The sequence below is a fragment of the Tripterygium wilfordii genome, chromosome 10 (genome assembly GCF_013401445.1).
Source record: "Tripterygium wilfordii isolate XIE 37 chromosome 10, ASM1340144v1, whole genome shotgun sequence".
Lineage (NCBI taxonomy): Eukaryota > Viridiplantae > Streptophyta > Magnoliopsida > Celastrales > Celastraceae > Tripterygium > Tripterygium wilfordii.
In genome coordinates, this window is record NC_052241.1 from 2,355,980 (window position 1) to 2,375,943 (window position 19,964).

Sequence of the window (19,964 nt, forward strand, 5' to 3'; positions counted from 1 at the left end):
CAATCACTAACAAACCAATCCTCCTTTGAAAGTGTTCTTCTTGTTATTGGGACATAGGCTTTAATGGTGATGATGATTGTTGAGCAGTAACTTGATAAGGTGTCTTATAGTTTGGGACAAAGAAAATTATACAAAGAATTAGCTAAAAAGAAGAGTGGATGTGTTTTGATGGTGTATTTTTTGTTCTAAGCAAAAATAAAATTGAATGTGAATGAAATTCTAGATGTTTAATATAATCGCAAAGCATTCAATGGTTTTTTAATGTTCAATTTGATTTATTTTTTTTGGTTTGTGACAAAAAAATATCGTTAGATTTGTACACTTATCAAAACACATTTATAATTTTTTGATCCCGTGGACCCAAGAAGAGCTTGTATAAATAAGGACAAAATATTACCTTCACTCGCTTAATCTTATATTTTAAACTTATCACAAAAGTTTTGAGCTCAAAATTTCCAATTTTAAAAAGTTCTCATGCTCAAATTCAATATTACATGAATATATACTATGAAATATGAATGGCTAAATGCATAACCTCCTTGCAAGTGAGTCATTAGTTGAACGGTAATTACATTGCATATAAGGGATCACCCACCCATTAGATCATGAGTTCGAATCTTATTCTATCTCCAAATTTCTATTTCAAAAAAAAATAAAAATGCATAATCTCCTTCCAAAATATATTTAAAAAAAAAAACCTTCCCAGCCCAAAAGCCCAAAGGTCCTACCTATTCCTAAGACAGCCCTAGAAGGCCGGTATCTCTCGGCCCACTTTTCCAAGTTCGATACTTCGATGAGTTCGATCTAGTTTGCAAAACCCGTTTCCTCTCATTCTCCAGTGATCTTGATCTTCTCGCATCAAACGGCATGCGTTCAATTCACTTTCTGGCCCAGCTCTTAAACTGCGCTGGACGGCTGGAAGCCCGTCGGGTCTCATGTCCGTGTCAGCGCACAATTCGTCTCTCTAGTCTCTACTCAGAATCATGAACCAAATTCATTCAATTTTTCCCACTAAAAAGTAAAATACCTTCTCACACCTCTGTAAACCCTAAACCCTTTCGAAACTTTCTCCAAACGGACGAAATATGTTCTCTCCGGGAACGAAGAGGTCCAAATGGAGCTCACACAAACAGCGAAATGTGGAGCAAACGTTGGCCGATTCCCCTATCACACCACTTGCAGATCACCGTAAATCAGTCGCTGATAATTCCATTCCCAATCGCCCCACCACCGGCACTCCTGCTCCTTGGACTCCGGCCCGATCCTCTGTTCTCGCCAGGTATCGCACACTAAACTTGTACCGGCTTGAAGATTTATATCTGATAGGAACCTATGAAAGGGGCTTATCAATATCATTTGAAGTACAATTACAGTCTTCTGTTTGTGATGTTCTAAGCTCTACTTCTGTTCTGGCTTAATTTTTTTAATTTGAACTGCTTCCCGTGAATTGATGGTGATCGTAACCGTGGATTTTTTTTTCTCTAATTGAGTTCTTATCAGATGAACAGAAGCATGAATAGGCAAAAACTAATTCTAGATGGTAAATATGGGGCTATAATTGGAGAAAAATGAAGAAAAAAAAGACCTTTAACAGTTTGTATCATGATACTGGTTAAGACTTGAGAGATGTAAGGATATCTAACTATTTGCTAACTATGCTGACATTTGGAAGAGCTATTAAGTTAATGCCTATCTCTATCTCTTTGGGTTGAAGTTTTGTTTGCTCGCTTACGACCTGTTGTTGTCGTCCTGTGCCTAGATTTTCAGGAGTGAACAACAGTGAAAAAGGCAATGAGGCAGATTCAATTAGGCCCGTATTTGTTGCAGAATTCCCTCAAGTGGTTCGTGATGAACAGACTAGTTTTCTGAGGAAGCATGTTCGTGGTTAGTGACCTTGGCTCGTATTTATAACCTTTGATGCTCCATGAAGTGTCTGATACACATTTGATTGAAATAATTTGAGTTTGTTTCTTGCAGGTGATGCATGCATATCTGGTGGAATGGATAAAGAAACATGTTTTTCTTGGATTGTCTGTGGAAACAGACTATTTATCTGGAGTTACTTGACATATCCAGCTTCAAAAAAATGCATCGTACTTGAGCTTCCTTCAGTTGTTTCAGAAGACGGAGATCTTAGTAGAACTTCCTATGATAATAACAGTTGGATACTTTGTGTTGTCGATTGGGATAGGATCTATAGAGGAGGGAACAAGGTTTTACAACCTTGCAACTCTGCTGGTATTGTATTGTGTAACCGAAAAACTCGGGCCGTTGTATACTGGCCAGACATCTATGGTGAAGGAGGCAGTAATCCAGTTGTTAGTCTTGCATCTTCTGATGAATCAGAGGTGAATTCTCCATCAGTTGATGGTAAGTCCCTTTACACCAGGCAGCAGCAACGGAGTAAGAGGGATAAAAGTCCGAGTTCATTCAACTCTTTCATTGCTTCTGCAGTCCCTGCTACCCAGCATGCTGTTGTGGCCCTTGCTTGTAGTTCCAGTGGTGAGCTTTGGAAGTTCTGCTGCAGGCCGACTGGGATCCAGCGAAATCTAGACCTTAGTCTCTGTCCTGAAGGTAGTGATGGTTGCCATCATGTAGGAGGTGAAGGCTATCCAAGGTCACTGATCTGGCGTTTTTCACCTTATTTTCTGGAAGACACTAAGCAGTTTTTTCTCCTGACAGATCATGAGATACTATGTTTAAATATTACACTTAATACTGATTTAAATGTGTCAAAGCTCTGGTCTCATGAAATTGTAGGCAGTGACGGTGATTTGGGGATTAAGAAGGATCTTGCTGGTCAGAAACGAGTCTGGCCTCTTGATGCGCAGGTGGATGATAATGGCAAAGTGATCACAGTTCTTGTAGCCACCTTTTGTAAGGATCGGATTAGCAGCTCAACCTACACACAGTATTCTCTACTGACCATGCAATATAAATCGGGGGTAAACACATCCTCTGGCGCAAATGATAGGTTTTTGGAGAAAAGGGCCCCTATCCAAGTGATAATTCCAAAAGCAAGAGTAGAAGATGAGGACTTCTTATTCTCCATGAGACTCAGAATTGGGGGGAAGCCTCCAGGTTCAGTAACTATACTATCTGGTGATGGGACGGCAACTGTCTCTCATTATTATAGGAACTCTACTCGGTTATATCAATTTGATTTACCTTATGATGCATGGAAGGTTCTTGATGCATCGATTCTTCCTTCTAGCGATGATGGTGAAGATGGTGCCTGGGTTGTATTAACTGAGAAAGCAGGAATATGGGCAATTCCAGATAAGGCTGTAATACTTGGTGGAGTTGAACCACCTGAGAGAAGCTTGTCACGTAAAGGGAGCTCCAATGAAGAATCTCCACAAGAAGAGAAAAGAATTCCTAGTTTTTCCGGCAATATTGGTCCTAAAAGGGCTACTTCTGAAGGATGGGCTACTAGAGATAGACAAAAGGCTGTTACGACTGGGATTGCTCGTCGTACTGTCCAAGATGAAGAATCGGAAACTTTACTTGGTCAGCTTTTTAATGATTTTCTGCAATCTGGGCAGGTTGACGCTTCACTTGAGAAGCTTAAAAACTCCGGGGCATTTGATAGAGATGGAGAAGCCAATGTTTTTACCCGAGCAAGCAAATCAATTGTTGACACCTTGGCTAAACACTGGACAACAACTCGAGGGGCTGAAATTGTTTCTTTGACTGTTATATCCCGTCAACTTGTTGAGAAGAAACGGAAGCATCAAAAATATCTCCAGTTTCTTGCTTTATCCAAGTGCCACGAGGAGTTGTGTTCTAGCCAGAGTATGATCTATTCCTCTATTCAAGACTACTGAACACTTATAAATATTTATAAACATCATATGCTCTTAACAACAACCATGCAAACTTGGTCAGCATGCTAAACTCGAAAAGTCACCGTTTTACACCCCTTTCTATCTTTTGGCAAACACTGTGCTCAGTAAACACTTGTTACTCCTCCATTGACGTAAATCTTAAACCCTATCTTGTTTACGTCATTTTATAGAAAGTGTGGGGAAAGGTTGACTACACATGGAGCTGCAGCACGTGAGCTTTTTTCTTAGTTTTACCGAATAATATTACGAAATGTCTGCCAATTAGTTGAGTCTGCTATTGTGAATAGAACTTGAGTAGGATTATTGGATCCATTGTGGAACAGTAGGATTCTCTGTAGTAACAGAGAGGAAAAAAAACTTACTCACTTCACCGAACCGCTAATCCACGTAGTGACAAAGGCAAAAGAGGAAAAAGAAGAAGAGTTATTGCATTAAAAACATTAAATTTTGGAAGCTCCAAAAATGTTGTAAATGTTTCAGCAATTATATGGAGCTGACTTCAATCCTGCTTGTGTTAACCTGCTTTATGGATTAAGTAGCATGCCATGTAGTCGTAGTAATACCAATTTGTCTTGGTAGCATCCTATGACCTGAGAATTCGAAGAAGATTTAAATGAAAAAATAGGATTAACATTTTGGGAATTTTAGGATTCTAAGATTTGGACCAGGATTGGGGATTTAATTACTCTAGTTGTTCCCTCATCTATAATTTTAAGCTCTTTTTAAGCAATTGGAGTTGGGTTTAACTTCGTAGTGATGGGAGTACAAATACCCTATTGTAAACTTATAATGCCTACTATACATCAAGAAATGGTTTATTCTTATTATTAGGGTGAGGATACAAATACACCAGGTGTTGGTACAGCCATATTATGGCTTAGGCTTGTTTGTGGCTTCAACTCTCTACCGTCTCGGTAAAAATACAAAGAAACAATATGCATGGGTCTACCTTAACTCATTGTTTTCTGTTAGCAGGACATGCTTTGCAAATTGTCTTGGAACATGGTGAAAAGCTTGCTGGTGTGATTCAAATGAGGGAACTCCAAAACTTGATTCGCCAGGACCGCACAAATGGGGATGGCTTGTATTCTGGTTCAGAAGGTCAAAATTCGGGCGCCCTTTGGGATCTGATTCAATTAGTAGGTGAAAAAGCCCGCCAGAATACTGTTCTTCTTATGGACAGAGATAATGCTGAAGTGTTCTATAGTAAGATCGCCGATCTTGAAGAAGTGTTTTCTTGCTTAGACAGACACTTAGAGTATGCAGTGGGTTTAAGACACCCCTTAGGGGTTCAGATCCATAGAGCTTGTGAACTCTCAAACGCATGTGTTGCTTTAATTCGTACAGCCATGCAATACAGAAATGAGCATCAGATGTGGTATCCACCACCTGAGGGGTTAACACCCTGGTATTGCCAACATGTTGTACGCAATGGGCTTTGGAGCATTGCTTCCTTCATGCTTAAGCTGTTAAACGACACATCTGAGCTTGATGTATCTGCAAAATCAGATTTATGTACTCATCTTGAGTTACTCTCTGAAGTTTTACTTGAGGCATATAGTGGTGCTATTACAGCCAAATTTGAGCGTGGAGAAGAATGCAAAGGCTTATTGGATGAGTACTGGAATAGGAGGGATATTATCCTCGACTCTCTTTATCAGCAAGCCAAAAATTCATCGGAAGTCGCGTTCCAGGTTAATTCTCTTTCTTTTTGTTGTCTATTAGAATTCAACCAGTGGATATAGTAATCTTCTTAGACTATTTATCTTTGTAGGATTTGAATGTAGGAACTGAGGAGCAGAGACAAGAAATTTTTAGAAAGCTTTCTTCTAGTTTGTTGGCCATTGCTAAACGCCATGAAGGCTACAAGACTATGTGGAAAATATGTTGTGACCTCAATGACTCAGAGCTGCTTAGAAATCTTATGGTATGGATTTGGTTCATAAGTTTGGCATGCATTCTGTTTGGAAGCTTCTTTTATTTGTTATTTGGAACATGTTTTCTGATCACACTCGTAGTGCTTTGATTAGTGGTTGCTTTTCTCACCATATAAGTTATGTATGCAATTATTTTGAATTCTAGTTGAAATTTGTCTAATTGCTCAAGTTCCTGTATGGAGTTTGCCTAAAACTGTACTGTCTCAATGTCTTTTGGGAAATTCCCCTTGATTGTGTCTGTCATTTGGCTTTGATGTTCCTAGCCCTAGGGAATGAGATCATCGAGAATTTTTTTCACACGTCACTCAATAAGCCACATTGATGAGCTTAATATATGGTCCATGGCATCAGTGATGAAATTGATAATATGTCTGATTCTGATTCTTCTGGTTCTTTTTTTTTTGTTTTTTTCCTGTTATCTTTTGAGAAGGTTCCCCACCTTGCCTCTTCTCTAACTGAGCTGAAATTGCATATTACTTTTGTGAGAGCATAACATAGTAAGTTGAACCTGACACATGTCATCCTCAATAAGCCACATTGATGAGCTTAATATATGGTCCATGGCATCTGTGATGAAATTGATAATATGTCTGATTCTGATTCTTCTGGTTCTTTTTTTTTTTTTACTTTTGTGAGAGCATAACATAGTAAGTTGAACCTGAATTGAGAGGATCTTCTCTTGTTTCTTTCATCATTTTTTTTGATATGTCATGTTTATTATTATTCTTCTCATTTCTTCTGTGGGAGCATAGCATAGTAAGTCGAACCTGAATTGAGAGGATCTTCTCTCATTTCTTTCCTCATTTTTTTGACAAGTTACGTTTATTATCATTGCCGCCTCCGAATTGAGAGGATCTTCTCATTTCTTTGAGTCCTAAGCAGAGTGGTCAAAGTCACGCTTAAGCGCGACTAGGAGCTGAGGGAACCAGCGCCTCGCCTGGTTCGAGGTGCCATGGCCTTTTCAATGCACTCATTAGGCGCATTTTGCACAAGGCGAGGATGGTATCTTTGCCCCAGTAAGAATGGGTAAATACTTGCATGGGTTGGGCCTCAACCTTAAGCCCTTTAATGTGGGGAAAAAAATGAAACAATAGACGAATGAGCTCTAGACGCTCGCTCGACATGAAGAAGAATGCGCTGGAGATGAAGGAGAGGGACTTGCTGCACTGTACCACAGCCTCGACCAAAAGTGATCAACAGAAGAATTTTGCTTAGTTTTCTGATTTCTCTCTACTTGCTTCTTCATTTTCTTCATCTTCTCTAAACTCTCTTATGTTGCTTTGCTCTGTCTGATTGTCTCAGGACTCTCTCTCTTTTTTTCTTTTTTTTTCCTTTTTTCCCCTTCGAGAACTCTGGTTGGGGTATGGTAGGCCAATTATACATGTCTTTTAGTAGTGGGTGAGTGGCTGGGTGCAATGGGTTTTAGACTGTATGCAATGAAGTTTTGGTATTTTGGGTGAGGCTGTGGAAAAGTGACAATGGCTGCTTTAGACACTGGTTCAAAATGACATATATGTCCTAAGATTGATGAATATATGACCTAAGGACATCTCTTTGATCCTTGATCTGTTGAAAATGAAAAGCAATGAGTAGCTTGCGATACTTCATTATATTTAACTCTTAGTCGTTTTGTGCTTTCTGCTGTGATTTTGGTTGAAGTAGTGAGTTATTAAAAATTACTTTTTCCTGCTAAAAGAGCTTTTTTTTTTCTTTTTTGGTTTGACCTTCGTAACCTCTGCTAATATTTTTAATATCAATGTTGTAAACTTGCTAATTATTTTCATATATTATTTTGATAACCCCCCCTCTATCTATCAATATTATACTTTTGCTTCTGATCACTCTGTTAACTTTGACATTTTTTCCAGCTTGGTGCATCCTTTTAACTTTTTCGTGATGTTTAATTTACTTTCTTGCAGCATGAGAGCGTGGGTCCTAGAGGAGGTTTCAGTAACTTTGTGTTTAAACAACTGTATGAGAAGAAGCAATTCTCAAAGCTTCTAAGGCTAGGGGAAGAGTTTCAGGAGGAGCTATCTATTTTCTTAAGGCATCATCGAGATCTTCGGTGGCTTCATGAACTGTTCCTTCATCAGTTCTCCATAGCTTCTGAGACTCTTCATGTATTAGGTCTTTCTCAAGATGATCACTCTTTCTCAGAAGCTGGAGAGCGGGCAGACCCTGATCTTGCTTATGCAACTCCAACACTGGCAGACAGAAGGCGATTTTTGAATCTGTCAAAGATTGCTGCTGTCGCAGGTATAAGTTTATACATACCATTCTTTTCATACATCTGTTGGTGTTATAAACTGGCATTGTTGATGTTTCTCCATTGCAATCTCTTTTTTCGTTCACTGGAGAATTCTGTATACCATGCAATATTGAGCCAAATATGGCAAACAACTACGGTAGTGAGTCAATAGGTGTCTATAAGCTACTGCCTATGTAGTTGAAGGTTTTGGCTCCTATAATTGCCTGTATTTGTTTGTGGCCTATGCATGATAAAGGTGCACCTTTTCCGTCAGGGCAGTTGTTATGGTTCCTCGGTAGTTCTAGGAACCTTCCTCTGGCTGATCAATTAAGGCAACAGTCTTGCAAAATATTGGAGTGTTCATGAAAGCCGCGGGGGATATTGAAGGCTAAATAACTTATATACAGCGGCTTAAAATCGAGTAATGCGAAATAGTTAATACTGATGGATGAATGCGGCTGTTCTCTTCCGGGAGTACTTTTTTCTTTTTCAATCCTATAATTAAGAAGAAAAAAAATTTATCCATTTTTTTCTCTGTTTAATTAGCAGGTAAGAATGCTGATTGGGAGGCAAAGGTGAAACGCATTGAGGCTGATTTGAAGATCTTGAAATTGCAGGTGCGTTCACCGTGATTGTCAATTTTTTTTTATGTTTGATTGAGTCTGGCTCATGGATAGTATATAAAGTTCTGCTCTTATATTTCATTTATTGCAGGAAGAAATTATAAAATTACTTGCTGCTGATGACGTGGAGCAATATGATGGACGGCGGCTCCTCCATCCAGAGGAAGTCATTGAGCTATGCCTCAAAAGTGAAGAACCAGAGCTTGCATTGCGCGCATTTGACGTCTTTGCATGGACCAGTTCATCATTTCGTAAGAGCCACAAAAGCCTTCTGGAAGAGTGCTGGAAGATTGCTGCTGATCTGGATGATTGGGGAAAACTCCATCAAGCATGCATAGATGAAGGGTGGAGTGATGATGAGATGTTAAAGCATCTGAGGGACACACTGCTTTTCCAGGCCTCAAGCAGGTGCTACGGGCCTCTGGCGGAAGCCATCGAAGGAGGGTTCGATGAAGTGTTCCCGCTAAGCCAAGCGAACCTCGATCAGGATCCGAGGGACTCGGACTTGTCGGTAGAAGCAATACTGATGCAGCATAAGGATTTCCCAGACGCTGGTAAGCTCATGTTGGATGCAATCATGTTGGGATTAGAGCATGATGCTGTAGCGGATGATGGTATCGCACCAATGGAGTGATGTTGATAATGAGCTTGTGATGGCTCTGCCATCTGTTTTCTCTATGGAGTTGTATAAGAAAGTAACACAATTCTTACCCAATTAATTACTACGCATTTTGTTGTTCTTAGCATTTCAGGATCATTAACCAATCCTATCAGGTGACCTAGACTACAAGGGTGTATTTTAGTCCCTGGTATTTTACAACTCATAATTATTGACAAATATTAGATGGCAACACTTATCCAGTTCATCCTAGAAGCATTCGTCTTACCTGCCGGTTCAGTTTTCACAACCTTGCATATGCGTTCTATCTATTTCACTTTTAAAAGATTTCGGTATTTTTTTTCTCAGCTATCTCAACATTATCTCAAATGTTGAGATGGATGCATATGATTGCATGTGGATCATATGGGATCCATCATTTCAAAATGGATCTTGTACATTCATTTCAACATTTGGAATAGCGGAACAAAATATTGATATCCTTAACATTTCCGATCCAAAATATAGCCAACTACATGTACATGTCCTATCCAAAACACATGCTTAACATCTTAACAACATTGATCTTACGGACTGGTCCGGTATATGAATAACCATGCATACAAGTTTTATTTCACAATTCATAATTAACAGTCTTATGGATTCGAGTATTTTTTTGTTACAACTATTCCAAATGTTGAAATGAATGCATACAATTACATTTGGATCATGTGACGTCAATGATTTCACATGAATTCCTTGCATTCATCTCATATAGCGGGGACAAACGTTGGAATCCTTAACATTTTCGACCTGAAATATAGCATACTACATGTGCATCATCAGTGCATGTCATTATGTCACATGCGTTTCGAGTTATTGGGGGTTGTTGTAGTTTTTTTACAACAGCCCCCGCTGTAATTCCATTATAGTTTCGAGTAAATTTTTTTAAAATTTCAAAAAAATTATATTTGTATTTTGATCGTTTATACAAATCCAACAATATATCATTTGTCCGAAACAAAAATCAAATTCAACATAAAAAAGATATAATAATTCTGAACCATTGGATATAAACTTAAAACTTTCTATGTCTTTTTCCTGATGAATTTGATTTTTGTTTCAAACAAAAAAAAATATGATTAGATTCGTTAAACAAAATACTATGCATAAAAAAATTTATTATTATTTTTAAAAATAATATAAATATTCAAAATTACTACAGCGGGACTGTTGTAATTGATGTACAACAGCCCCCAATAACTCGCTGCGGACCCACCGAAAAAGAGATACGTGGTGTATGTTCACTTACACAACATCCCAAAAAAAGGAGAGAATATCTTGAAATCCTACGTGGCACTGCATTAACCTCTATCTCTCTTCAAAAATCTGCATAGAAATCCACATCCAATACAAATAACCAATAAGATTATGCTGACGTGTACAATCTCCTAATCCACAACAGCTCCTCTGTTCCATTATAAACCCCACCTCCTCCAGTACTCAACACCTCCACAATTACAGTCCACCAACAAAAGCAAAATCTTACACTACCATGGCCACCTCTGCAATCCAACAATCGGCGTTCGCAGGCCAAACTGCTCTGAAGCAGCCAAATGAGTTCGTTCGGAGGGTTGGTTCCTTCGGAGGTGGCCGCATTTCGATGCGCCGGACCGTCAAGAGCGCTCCACAGAGCATCTGGTAATTCAACTTTACTTAATTCCTTTTTAATTTTGTATAATTAAGTGCGCTGGTTGATTTAATTAGATCCTAATTATAGGTATGGGCCGGACCGTCCGAAGTATTTGGGCCCATTCTCGGAGCAAACTCCGTCGTACCTCTCCGGAGAATTCCCCGGCGACTACGGCTGGGACACCGCCGGATTATCCGCCGATCCAGAAACATTTGCCAAGAACCGTGAACTCGAGGTGATCCACTCTAGATGGGCCATGCTTGGTGCTCTGGGCTGCGTCTTCCCCGAAATCCTTTCAAAGAACGGAGTCAAGTTTGGCGAAGCAGTTTGGTTCAAGGCCGGGGCCCAGATTTTCTCGGAAGGTGGGTTGGACTACCTTGGCAACCCAAACCTGATTCACGCCCAAAGCATTCTTGCAATATGGGCTTCCCAGGTTGTGCTAATGGGCTTTGTTGAAGGGTACAGAATTGGTGGCGGCCCACTTGGTGAAGGACTTGACCCACTTTACCCAGGTGGAGCATTTGACCCATTGGGCCTGGCTGATGACCCAGAAGCCTTTGCAGAATTGAAGGTCAAGGAGTTGAAGAATGGTCGGCTGGCAATGTTTTCCATGTTTGGATTCTTTGTGCAGGCTATTGTGACTGGCAAGGGACCAATTGAGAATCTCTTTGATCATGTTGCTGATCCAGTGGCCAATAATGCTTGGGCTTATGCCACTAACTTTGTACCCGGAAAATGAAGATAGATGGTGGTAGTTAAGCCTACTATCAACTCTACTTTTCTTGTGAACGTGTTATTGTACAATCCAAGTTTGTGCTTATGTTGAAAATCTACTTACGTTTTTTTCCCCCTTAAGTTTGTGATTTTTGCCATATTATGCTATAACCCAGTAATAACAAAAATGATAAAGATCCAAAGTGATTACTGTTCCCAAAAACATCTGTGGCACACATTTATTGGATGTGTTTTTCAACGGGTCTCTTTATTATGATGTTACCGCACTCAATGGATGTGTGTCACACTGTTGAGATGTTTTTGGGATGATTATCAATGGAATCCCTAGCATTGTTGAATAACTTTTGTTTCTCCTTATCTAATTTAGCTAAATGGTGATCTCGTTAAAAAATATTATAGGGTTGGTTTGGTGAAATATTCGAAGTACCAAAGGCTCATTTTATGTAGCATAAAAGTAGTATTTGAGTATTATTTCATACTTTTAACCCTAAAAAAATTGGAATACTCCACATTTTTTCAGTCATGTTCTAAATATATCTTGTTCAGTCACACTTTTCAATCACATATCTTGATGAAGGGAAAATTCCATAGGTCCTCTATATGATCCATAATGATGTATGGTTTCGAGTGTTGGGCTATTAAGAGACAATATATATAAAAAAAATACATGTAGCATAAATGTGAATGCTTCGTTGGATGAGTGGTCACTAGGAATAATATGATAAGAAATGAGATTATTAGATCCAAGGTAGGAGTAACACCTATTGAAGATAAATTATGAGCATGAAAATCGTTTAAAATGGTATGAACATGTTCAACATAGAGATAATGGTGCGGCGATGAGGAGGAACGAGATAATTTATACAGGGGAGACTAGGAGGCGACGAGGAAAACCTTAAAATACGTGGCTAGAAGTAATAAGAAATTATATGAACTTGATAGGAGTGGATGAATGTATGATCCGTAATAGAAATGAATAGAGAAAATGAATACTCGTGATGAATTTTCGTTGATATTCTCATAAATTCATGTAGCCAATCTCAAACTTTTGAGATAAATACTTTGATGTTGATTCTAAATATATCTTGTTATTCATAATTGTGCTTGAAGATAAAAACATAATAATGTTTCAGGATTCAATAGTCAAAACAATTTTTGAATGCAAAAAGAAAATAGTATGTTTAACTTTTTTAATACGTAATAATTTTAATAATATGCAATAATTTTATTTACTTTTATTTTTTAGTATTGAATATGTCCCAAAATTTTTAAAAATTTAAAATAATTTGATAATTGATTGTTTCTATTTTAGAACAATTGATTGATTCTAAAAATTGTATATTACCTTTTATATAATTTGTGACAGAAAAAATTAAGAACGCCGTCACAGACAGAGAGCATCCGGAACCTATTCACTGTTAGGCCTGCATCAAAGAAGGAACTTACTCTACCCATATACTCCTGTTTACCAGGCTTATCATGAATCCGCCCCCCAAATCTCCACAATCTCCAGATCTCCGAGGTCACAACCACCCATGAATCCACTTCCCCACCAGTCATGCTAAGGCCTCTCCTCACGTCACCGCCATATATCATTCAATCTCTACCCAATCCTTTATTCTTCTCTTCGAAGCCAAACTCTCACTCATTACTGGTCTCCAAAATTTGCCGCATTCTATGCGATTCCAAATGGCGCAAATCTGCTGACCTCATGCGGGTAATCCCGGAGCTCAAGCCTCATCTTGTGTCCCAAATCATCGACACCCACAAGAGCACGGACTCTGTCCTAGAGTTCTTTTTCTGGGTTTCTAAGCGGCCTTTTTACAAACATGACATGGGCTGCTTCACTTCGATGTTAAATCGGCTTGTGCGTGACCGGGCTTTTGCTCCTGCGGATCATGTTAGGATATTGATGGTCAAGGCGTGTAGAAATGAGGGAGAGGTTGAGCGGGTGATTGAGTATTTGAATGGAATTTCTACAAATGGTTTTGGGTTCAGTTTGTATTGCTTCAACTCGATTTTGATTCAATTGGGGAAGTTCGAGATGCTTGGTTTGGCTCGAAATGTTTATACCCAGATGCTGAACAGCGGGGTTAAGCCTAGCTTGCTGACTTTCAATACTATGATTAATATTTTGTGTAAGAAAGGGAAGGTTCAAGAGGCCGAATTCATTTTGAGTAAGATTTTTGAGTACGATATGTACCCTGATGTATTTACCTTTACTTCTTTCATTCTTGGGCACTGTAGGAACCGTAATTTGGAAAAAGCATTTGACGTTTTTGATAGAATGCTGAAGAACGGTATTGATCCTAATTCAGTCACGTACTCCCATCTGATCAATGGGCTGTGTCATGAGGGGAGAATTGACGAAGCCCTTAAGATGCTCGATGAAATGACGAAGAATGGGATCGAACCTACAGTGTACACATATACCACACCTATTTCTTCCTTATGCGAGGTTGATCGTGTGGATGAAGCAGTCAGGTTTGTGATCTGTAACCCAAATGTGCAGACATATACAGCGCTCATTAGCGGATTGTGTCGGGTGGGGAAATTAGAAATGGGGATCGGCTTCTACCATAAAATGCTGAAGCATGGTTTGGTTCCAAGCACAGTCACGTACAACGCGCTTATAAAGGAATTGTGTGAGAGAGGAAGATTAGACGATGGCATGAAAATTTTCAATTGGATGGAGAAGCAAGGGGCGTCAACAAATATACGAACTTTCAACGAGATTATAAAAGGGCTATGTTCTACCGGTGAGCTTGAGAAGGCGATGTTTCTTTTCAGTAAGATGCTTCGTGCTGGTCCATCTCCAACTGTGATAACGTATAACACCCTAATCAGTGGATATTTCAGAACGGGGAATCCGAACAATGCTATGAGATTAGTAGAAATGATGAAGGAGAGCAGATGTGAGCCTGATGAATGGACATATGCGGAAATTCTTTCTGGTATGTGCAAGGCAGGGATGTTGGACTTGGCGTGTACTATTTTCAATGAAATGTTGGAACGAGGTAAACAACCAAATCAGGTAAGTTATACAGCTATGATTGATGGTCACTGTAAGGAAGGCCAATTGGATGTTGCTTTGTCCCTATTTGAGAAGATGGAAAACAATGGTTGTAGTCCTAGTACTGAAACTTACAATGCGACAATAAGTGGTCTATCTAAAAACAATAAATTTTCAGAAGCAGAAAAATTATTTAGTAAGATGGAAAAGAAAGGATTGGTACCAAATGTCATTACCTATACATCTTTGATTGATGGCCTCTGCAGGAATGGTGGAACTGAACTTGCATTCAAGATTTTACATGAAATGGAAGCAAGAAATTGTTTGCCAAATGTGCACACATATTCCTTACTCATTTTTGGTTTATGTCAAGAGGGCAGGGCCGATGATGCAGAGCAGTTACTTGAAGAAATGGAGAAAAAAGGGTTGTCTCCTGATGAGGTCACATTTACCTCGCTTATTGATGGTTTTGTGATTGTTGGTCGGGTAGATCGTGCATTCTTGCTTTTTCAGCAGATGGTAGATGCTGGTTGCAAGCCTAATTACCGAACTTATGGTGTTTTGTTGAAAGGGTTACAAAAGGAATGCCAATTGCTTGCGCAGAAAGTTGTGGCCGAAAATGAAGCAGTTTATTCATGCAGCCCAGATGAGAGAGTTACTCAGTGTGAACTGATCAGCAGTCTGTTGACTAGATTGTCTGAGAATGGTTTTGAGCCTACTGTGGAAACATATAATACTCTAGTTTGTGGATTGTGCAGTGAAGGCAAATCTTTTGAGGCAGATCAGTTGGTGGAAATTATGAAAGAGAAAGGCCTGTCTCCAGACAATGATACCTATAACTCATTAGTAGTTGCTCGTTGTAGAAATGTGGAAGTTGAACCTGCCATTCAAATTTTTAACTTGATGATCATGCGGGGGTTTGAGCCTCGTTTGTCAATTTATAAAATTCTTATATGTGCTCTCTGCAAGGCAAGTCGAGCGGAAGAAGCTCAGTCTTTGTTCATTGACATGCTTGAGAAAGATTTCAGCCATGACGAAATTGTTTGGACAATATTGGTTGATGGGTTATTGAAAGAAGGCGAGCCAGATCTATGCATGAAGCTTCTTCATGTTATGGAATCTAGAAATTGTACTCTTAGTGTAACTTCACATAAGATCATGGCCAGAGAACTGGGTGGGCAATGTTGACAAGCTGGTTGAAACAGATTAAATTGGTCACAGGCTGGGAGTTCTGTGGGATATTGGATGTATTTGGTTTGGTTTATAATCATCCAAAGACAGTAATTTCCCTGAAGAAATACAGGTGTCTACACTCTTGTATTGCACCATGCTCAGACACCAAATATTTTGGCGTTGGTATAAAGATTTTTGACTTGTCGGCAGTTGTTACTTTGCAAATCCATCATACAATCCACTGGTGAGTGGCTTCTTAGATTTCGTACGATCTGTTGCTTCTGCCTTTCTTGCTTTGACCATATTATCATAATTCTTCAATTTTGTATTTCTAATCAGCAGTATGATACATATTTCTTACTTACTACAGAAAATGGATCTCCACCTTTCCTTGTCAGATTTCAAACGTATATGAAAGTGACAGGAAGAAGAAACAGGGGAAGATATGGGGTCGTTCTACAAGATGTTGATTGCTCTCAGGTAAAAATCTATATTGCTAGATAGCTTTCGGAAGATATTCCTTGATGACCTTGCTTGTTTCTAACATGGCTTTTCGTGGGTTAAAAAATTTATTTGTTTGTCAATTTGCGTCCGAGAAATGAGTTAATTCAATCATATTCTGAAATTGTCTATTAGTTTGAAGGTATCGGTGGAGATATTGTGTTGCACCTTTAAGAATTTAATTAGATTGTTTCTACTCTTTATTTTCAAAGCTTTCTAATCTTGCATCGATTGTTTGTACGATGTTTTTGAACCATAACACTTTGGTATGTACCACAAAACTTTGCTGTTGGCATATTTAATACTGATTAAGGTATGATATCTGGCGGGTCAGCTAGAAAATCAGAAGAAAATCATGGAAGAATTGGTGTATAAAAAGTGGTTCTTGAAGGGTAAAATAACATAGGATGGTAATTTATAATTACTGATTCAGTCTGAAGTAAACACTTCATGCTTTAAATGGTTTATTCTTCCTGGCATGTGCGGATATGAAGTTAATGGAGACAAATATGCAATCTCATAAGATCGTCATAATCTGAGGTCAATCTTATATTAGTATTTGCTTATACTTTTGTGAGTAATTTTCTCAAGTTTTAGTTGGATCTTGAGCACAAAACATGACCACTGGAGTTTGATGCCACTGAAATTGATAAGGTGTTTTTCTCAGGCACACACGCATATGCCAATATAAGTGAGAAGTGAGAACGCATGCTTAGTGTCCCCCTTTAATGGGGCCGAACTAGTTTTGATTGTAAAGGTTGTGAGTATTATAGTATTCACTTTAGGTTAGCCTCTCATTGATAAACTACTCCTCGTGTTTCATGGTGATGCTGCTTTTCATTTGGTAGGTTTTTGAATGACTAAAATTTAGCGTCGAAGGGTGACTATTAATGATGCAAAACCAGACTTGTGAGGCTGATTATATTGTGGTACCTTCAACTCAATCAGTACACCAGTCTGGTTGTAACTTTTCATCACTTAAAAGAAAATTTTGGTCAGCAATTGTTTAAAGTGACCAGGTCTTCCACTCACTTGAACTGGTGTGACTCTGAGGAAATATCGAGATTATTTATATTATTCCAGCCAAACCGTTTAGCAATCTAGTGGAACCAAGGATGATGAATGTGATAATGTGATGCCACTGGGAGGGAGATACCATGGCCCTGAGTAGTTGTTAAGTGACAAAAGGAACCATTGAGATTTCTAGGGAAACAATTTATATGTGCAGAGTGCTGTTTAGACTTTAGAGAGGGAGATATGATGATTCATCTACAATTGATGGATGGTGAAGTTCCAGACGAAACTTGAATGAATAGGCTTTTTTTGTTGATATTACTGTCAATGCTAATTGCATATCAAGTTCGAGCCACATGCCTGCTTACCTACCCAAAAAAAAGTTGTTGATGTCGAGACCAAACACACTCAATTATTGTGAAAAACTTTCAAGCTTGTGTTCATCACCAGTTGAACTTTGGGTAGGTCGTTTGAATGTGAAAGACGATAAACCGAAAGGCATCATATTGCAGGCTTTCCGTTCTCTTTCCTGAATTCGATTATTACTCCTTCCAATCCTTGTCCTTTTCAGTTTTTCATAGATTCTCCTCTGGTCGAATGGTGGAAAAATATGATGTTGGGCTTGAAAAATGGGTGCAAAAGATAACTATATCCCTTCTAATGTTCAAACGCACAAGGAAAATACCAACTTATATGAAGCTAACATTTCTTTATAAGACAAGCTGACACAACGATCACCTAACCAAATATTCTCTTCAGAAAACACTTCCAAACACTAATTTCCAACTGCATTTGGCCCCTCTCTTGCACTTATTCTCCTTAAAAAGTCATTTTGGCTCCACATTCACCAACCCAGCCTTCTCTTTCAACTCTTCTTCTTGGACTTTGCTGTGCATTACTGGATTCTGGATCGTGTTACGTCACCTCGGAATCAATTAATTGGCGAACGGGTTTTCCCTATATATACCCATACATATAACCAGTCCTTCCATGTCAAACAAAGGGTATTTATCTCTTCATATGGTTAGGCCGAATGGTGATTCTACCATGGCTAGTTCTTCGATAGCTCTTCTGCAGGAGAGGTTTAGAGAGCTTCAAAGAGTAAAGGAGGACAGAGAAAAGAAAGAACTTCTTAGGCTTTATTCGGGGTCTGATCCTCCATCGATGCATTATAATCAGCCTACCAAATTGGGTTACCACCAACAAGAGATGATGTTCCTTCCAAGTAAACCACCTCTTGGGGATTCCTTCTCCCTTGGGCTGAAACTACAGAACCGTACTGATTTTCCAGTCGTGACTGGCACCAGCTTGACCAAATCAAAACCAAGTGTTGCGAATTCATCAAAACAATTTTGTTTTGACAGTTCTGATGTTGATACAACTCTACACCTCTAAACACTTCTTGTTTTTGGTTCTGAATGTAAACTTTTTTTTGGATGTATGACTCAGAAAAAACAATAAGTTTGTATAGATGGTTGTCCATATGCTGTTATGAATGAGTTCATGTTTCTTATCATCATCACTGTTCTTGAACTGCTTGTAATCTCTCACTATTTTTCTTTTCATAATCCAAGAATTCATCAGAGGATTTTTTACAGTTTTCGATTTTGGGACTCTTGAAAGCTTCTCAGACAGCTGATATTGACACAAGAACAGAACTGCAGCTGTTGTCCAAAGAAAAACTTCAACTTTTTTTAGCAAATAGATTCAAAAATCCCTTGAGATGCTCTTGTTCTACCAGAGACAAAGTTTATTTGAAAATACAGTGCAGCTGGTGTGAAGATGGAGATCTTATCACTGTTGCGAATGTGACTTTTTTGCTCTTCATATGTCATCAGAATGTTAATCTGACAGGTTTTAAGTACACTAAGGATATGTTAATGACATATATCCTTATCTAACTTGTTCTGGTTGTAGCTTTTGCTGTTGCCTAGTGCATGGGGATAGCTCTTAATTGGAAGTTTGTTCTTTTATGTTGCGTGTGCTTGTAGCCAAACATAATTCTATATTATCTACCACCAGAGAGGACGAAAGAAATGGACACCATTAATGATATCTAACACAGTTTCAAACCAGGGTTGGCAAAAAAAACACTACGAAAAGACCAAGATGTAGGCAGACATTGCATTCTCCGCCAAATTTTGCGAAGTTTATTGTTTGAACTGAATGATGTAGACCTGGAATCTATAATCAATGTCTTGTCGTCTAAGATCATCAACAACCTATAAAGATCAAGGAGAAGCGTCAACTAGAAACTTAATGTTGGTGTGGTGCTGATCAAGGAGGTTTCGACGATCAAGTCAACGAAATGACTAAGAAGTGAAGAAAGAAATATTATTTAGGTAGAAAAAGAGCAATCAATAGTCAAATACCTCCCAAAGTGTCCTCACTTTGAAGTGAAGAAAGAAATATTATTTAGGTAGAAAAAGAGCAATCAATAGTCAATACCTCCCAAAGTGTCCTCCTCAAAGTGATGGGACCTTGATATTTATAGGAGTCTGACTCACGTGACCCACCAATGATACGTGGGTGTGAGTTGGAAGGAGCTTCAGGCCCAGGTATATAGCAACTGATTTAACAA

The 19,964-nt window shown here is 38.8% G+C and overlaps 3 protein-coding genes across 10 annotated transcripts; all 3 read left to right on the forward strand.

Moving 5' to 3' along the window:
* The first annotated feature begins 942 nt into the window (after nucleotides 1–942).
* LOC120007560 (nuclear pore complex protein NUP133) lies at nucleotides 943–9,399 on the forward strand. 2 transcript variants are annotated; one of them, XM_038857869.1, is made up of 8 exons: nucleotides 943–1,279; nucleotides 1,760–1,884; nucleotides 1,978–3,795; nucleotides 4,824–5,542; nucleotides 5,623–5,775; nucleotides 7,705–8,041; nucleotides 8,580–8,650; nucleotides 8,748–9,399. In XM_038857869.1, exons 1-8 carry the CDS (start codon nucleotides 1,086–1,088, stop codon nucleotides 9,288–9,290), a joined length of 3,960 nt encoding a protein of 1,319 aa, XP_038713797.1. In that variant the 5' UTR covers nucleotides 943–1,085; the 3' UTR covers nucleotides 9,291–9,399. The 2 variants fall into 2 exon arrangements, with proteins under 2 accessions (XP_038713797.1, XP_038713798.1); XM_038857870.1 differs by having other exon boundaries at nucleotides 8,583–8,650.
* Nucleotides 9,400–10,752: 1,353 nt separating this feature from the next.
* On the forward strand, nucleotides 10,753–11,802 carry LOC120006903 (chlorophyll a-b binding protein 5, chloroplastic-like). Its single transcript, XM_038857021.1, has 2 exons — nucleotides 10,753–10,955; nucleotides 11,035–11,802. The coding sequence occupies exons 1-2, from the start codon at nucleotides 10,810–10,812 to the stop codon at nucleotides 11,684–11,686; spliced, it is 798 nt and encodes a 265-aa protein (XP_038712949.1). The 5' UTR covers nucleotides 10,753–10,809; the 3' UTR covers nucleotides 11,687–11,802.
* A 1,304-nt stretch (nucleotides 11,803–13,106) lies between these two features.
* LOC120007611 (pentatricopeptide repeat-containing protein At5g65560-like) lies at nucleotides 13,107–19,356 on the forward strand. 7 transcript variants are annotated; one of them, XM_038857953.1, is made up of 3 exons: nucleotides 13,107–16,133; nucleotides 16,239–16,348; nucleotides 18,958–19,356. In XM_038857953.1, the coding sequence occupies exon 1, from the start codon at nucleotides 13,241–13,243 to the stop codon at nucleotides 15,881–15,883; it is 2,643 nt and encodes an 880-aa protein (XP_038713881.1). In that variant the 5' UTR covers nucleotides 13,107–13,240; the 3' UTR covers nucleotides 15,884–16,133; nucleotides 16,239–16,348; nucleotides 18,958–19,356. The 7 variants fall into 7 exon arrangements, with proteins under 7 accessions (XP_038713881.1, XP_038713882.1, XP_038713878.1 ...); XM_038857954.1 differs by having other exon boundaries at nucleotides 18,982–19,356; XM_038857950.1 differs by having other exon boundaries at nucleotides 13,107–16,112.
* Nucleotides 19,357–19,964: the final 608 nt, after the last annotated feature.

Coding starts and splice junctions, on each gene's coding strand:
- LOC120007560 (XM_038857869.1), top strand. CDS start 1,086: ATGTTCTCTCCGGGAACGAAGAGGTCCAAATGGAGCTCACACAAACAG. Junction 1,885..1,977: donor TCTGAGGAAGCATGTTCGTG/GTTAGTGACCTT, acceptor TGTTTCTTGCAG/GTGATGCATGCATATCTGGT. Junction 3,796..4,823: donor GGAGTTGTGTTCTAGCCAGA/GTATGATCTATT, acceptor TTCTGTTAGCAG/GACATGCTTTGCAAATTGTC.
- LOC120006903 (XM_038857021.1), top strand. CDS start 10,810: ATGGCCACCTCTGCAATCCAACAATCGGCGTTCGCAGGCCAAACTGCT. Junction 10,956..11,034: donor AGCGCTCCACAGAGCATCTG/GTAATTCAACTT, acceptor TCCTAATTATAG/GTATGGGCCGGACCGTCCGA.
- LOC120007611 (XM_038857953.1), top strand. CDS start 13,241: ATGCTAAGGCCTCTCCTCACGTCACCGCCATATATCATTCAATCTCTA.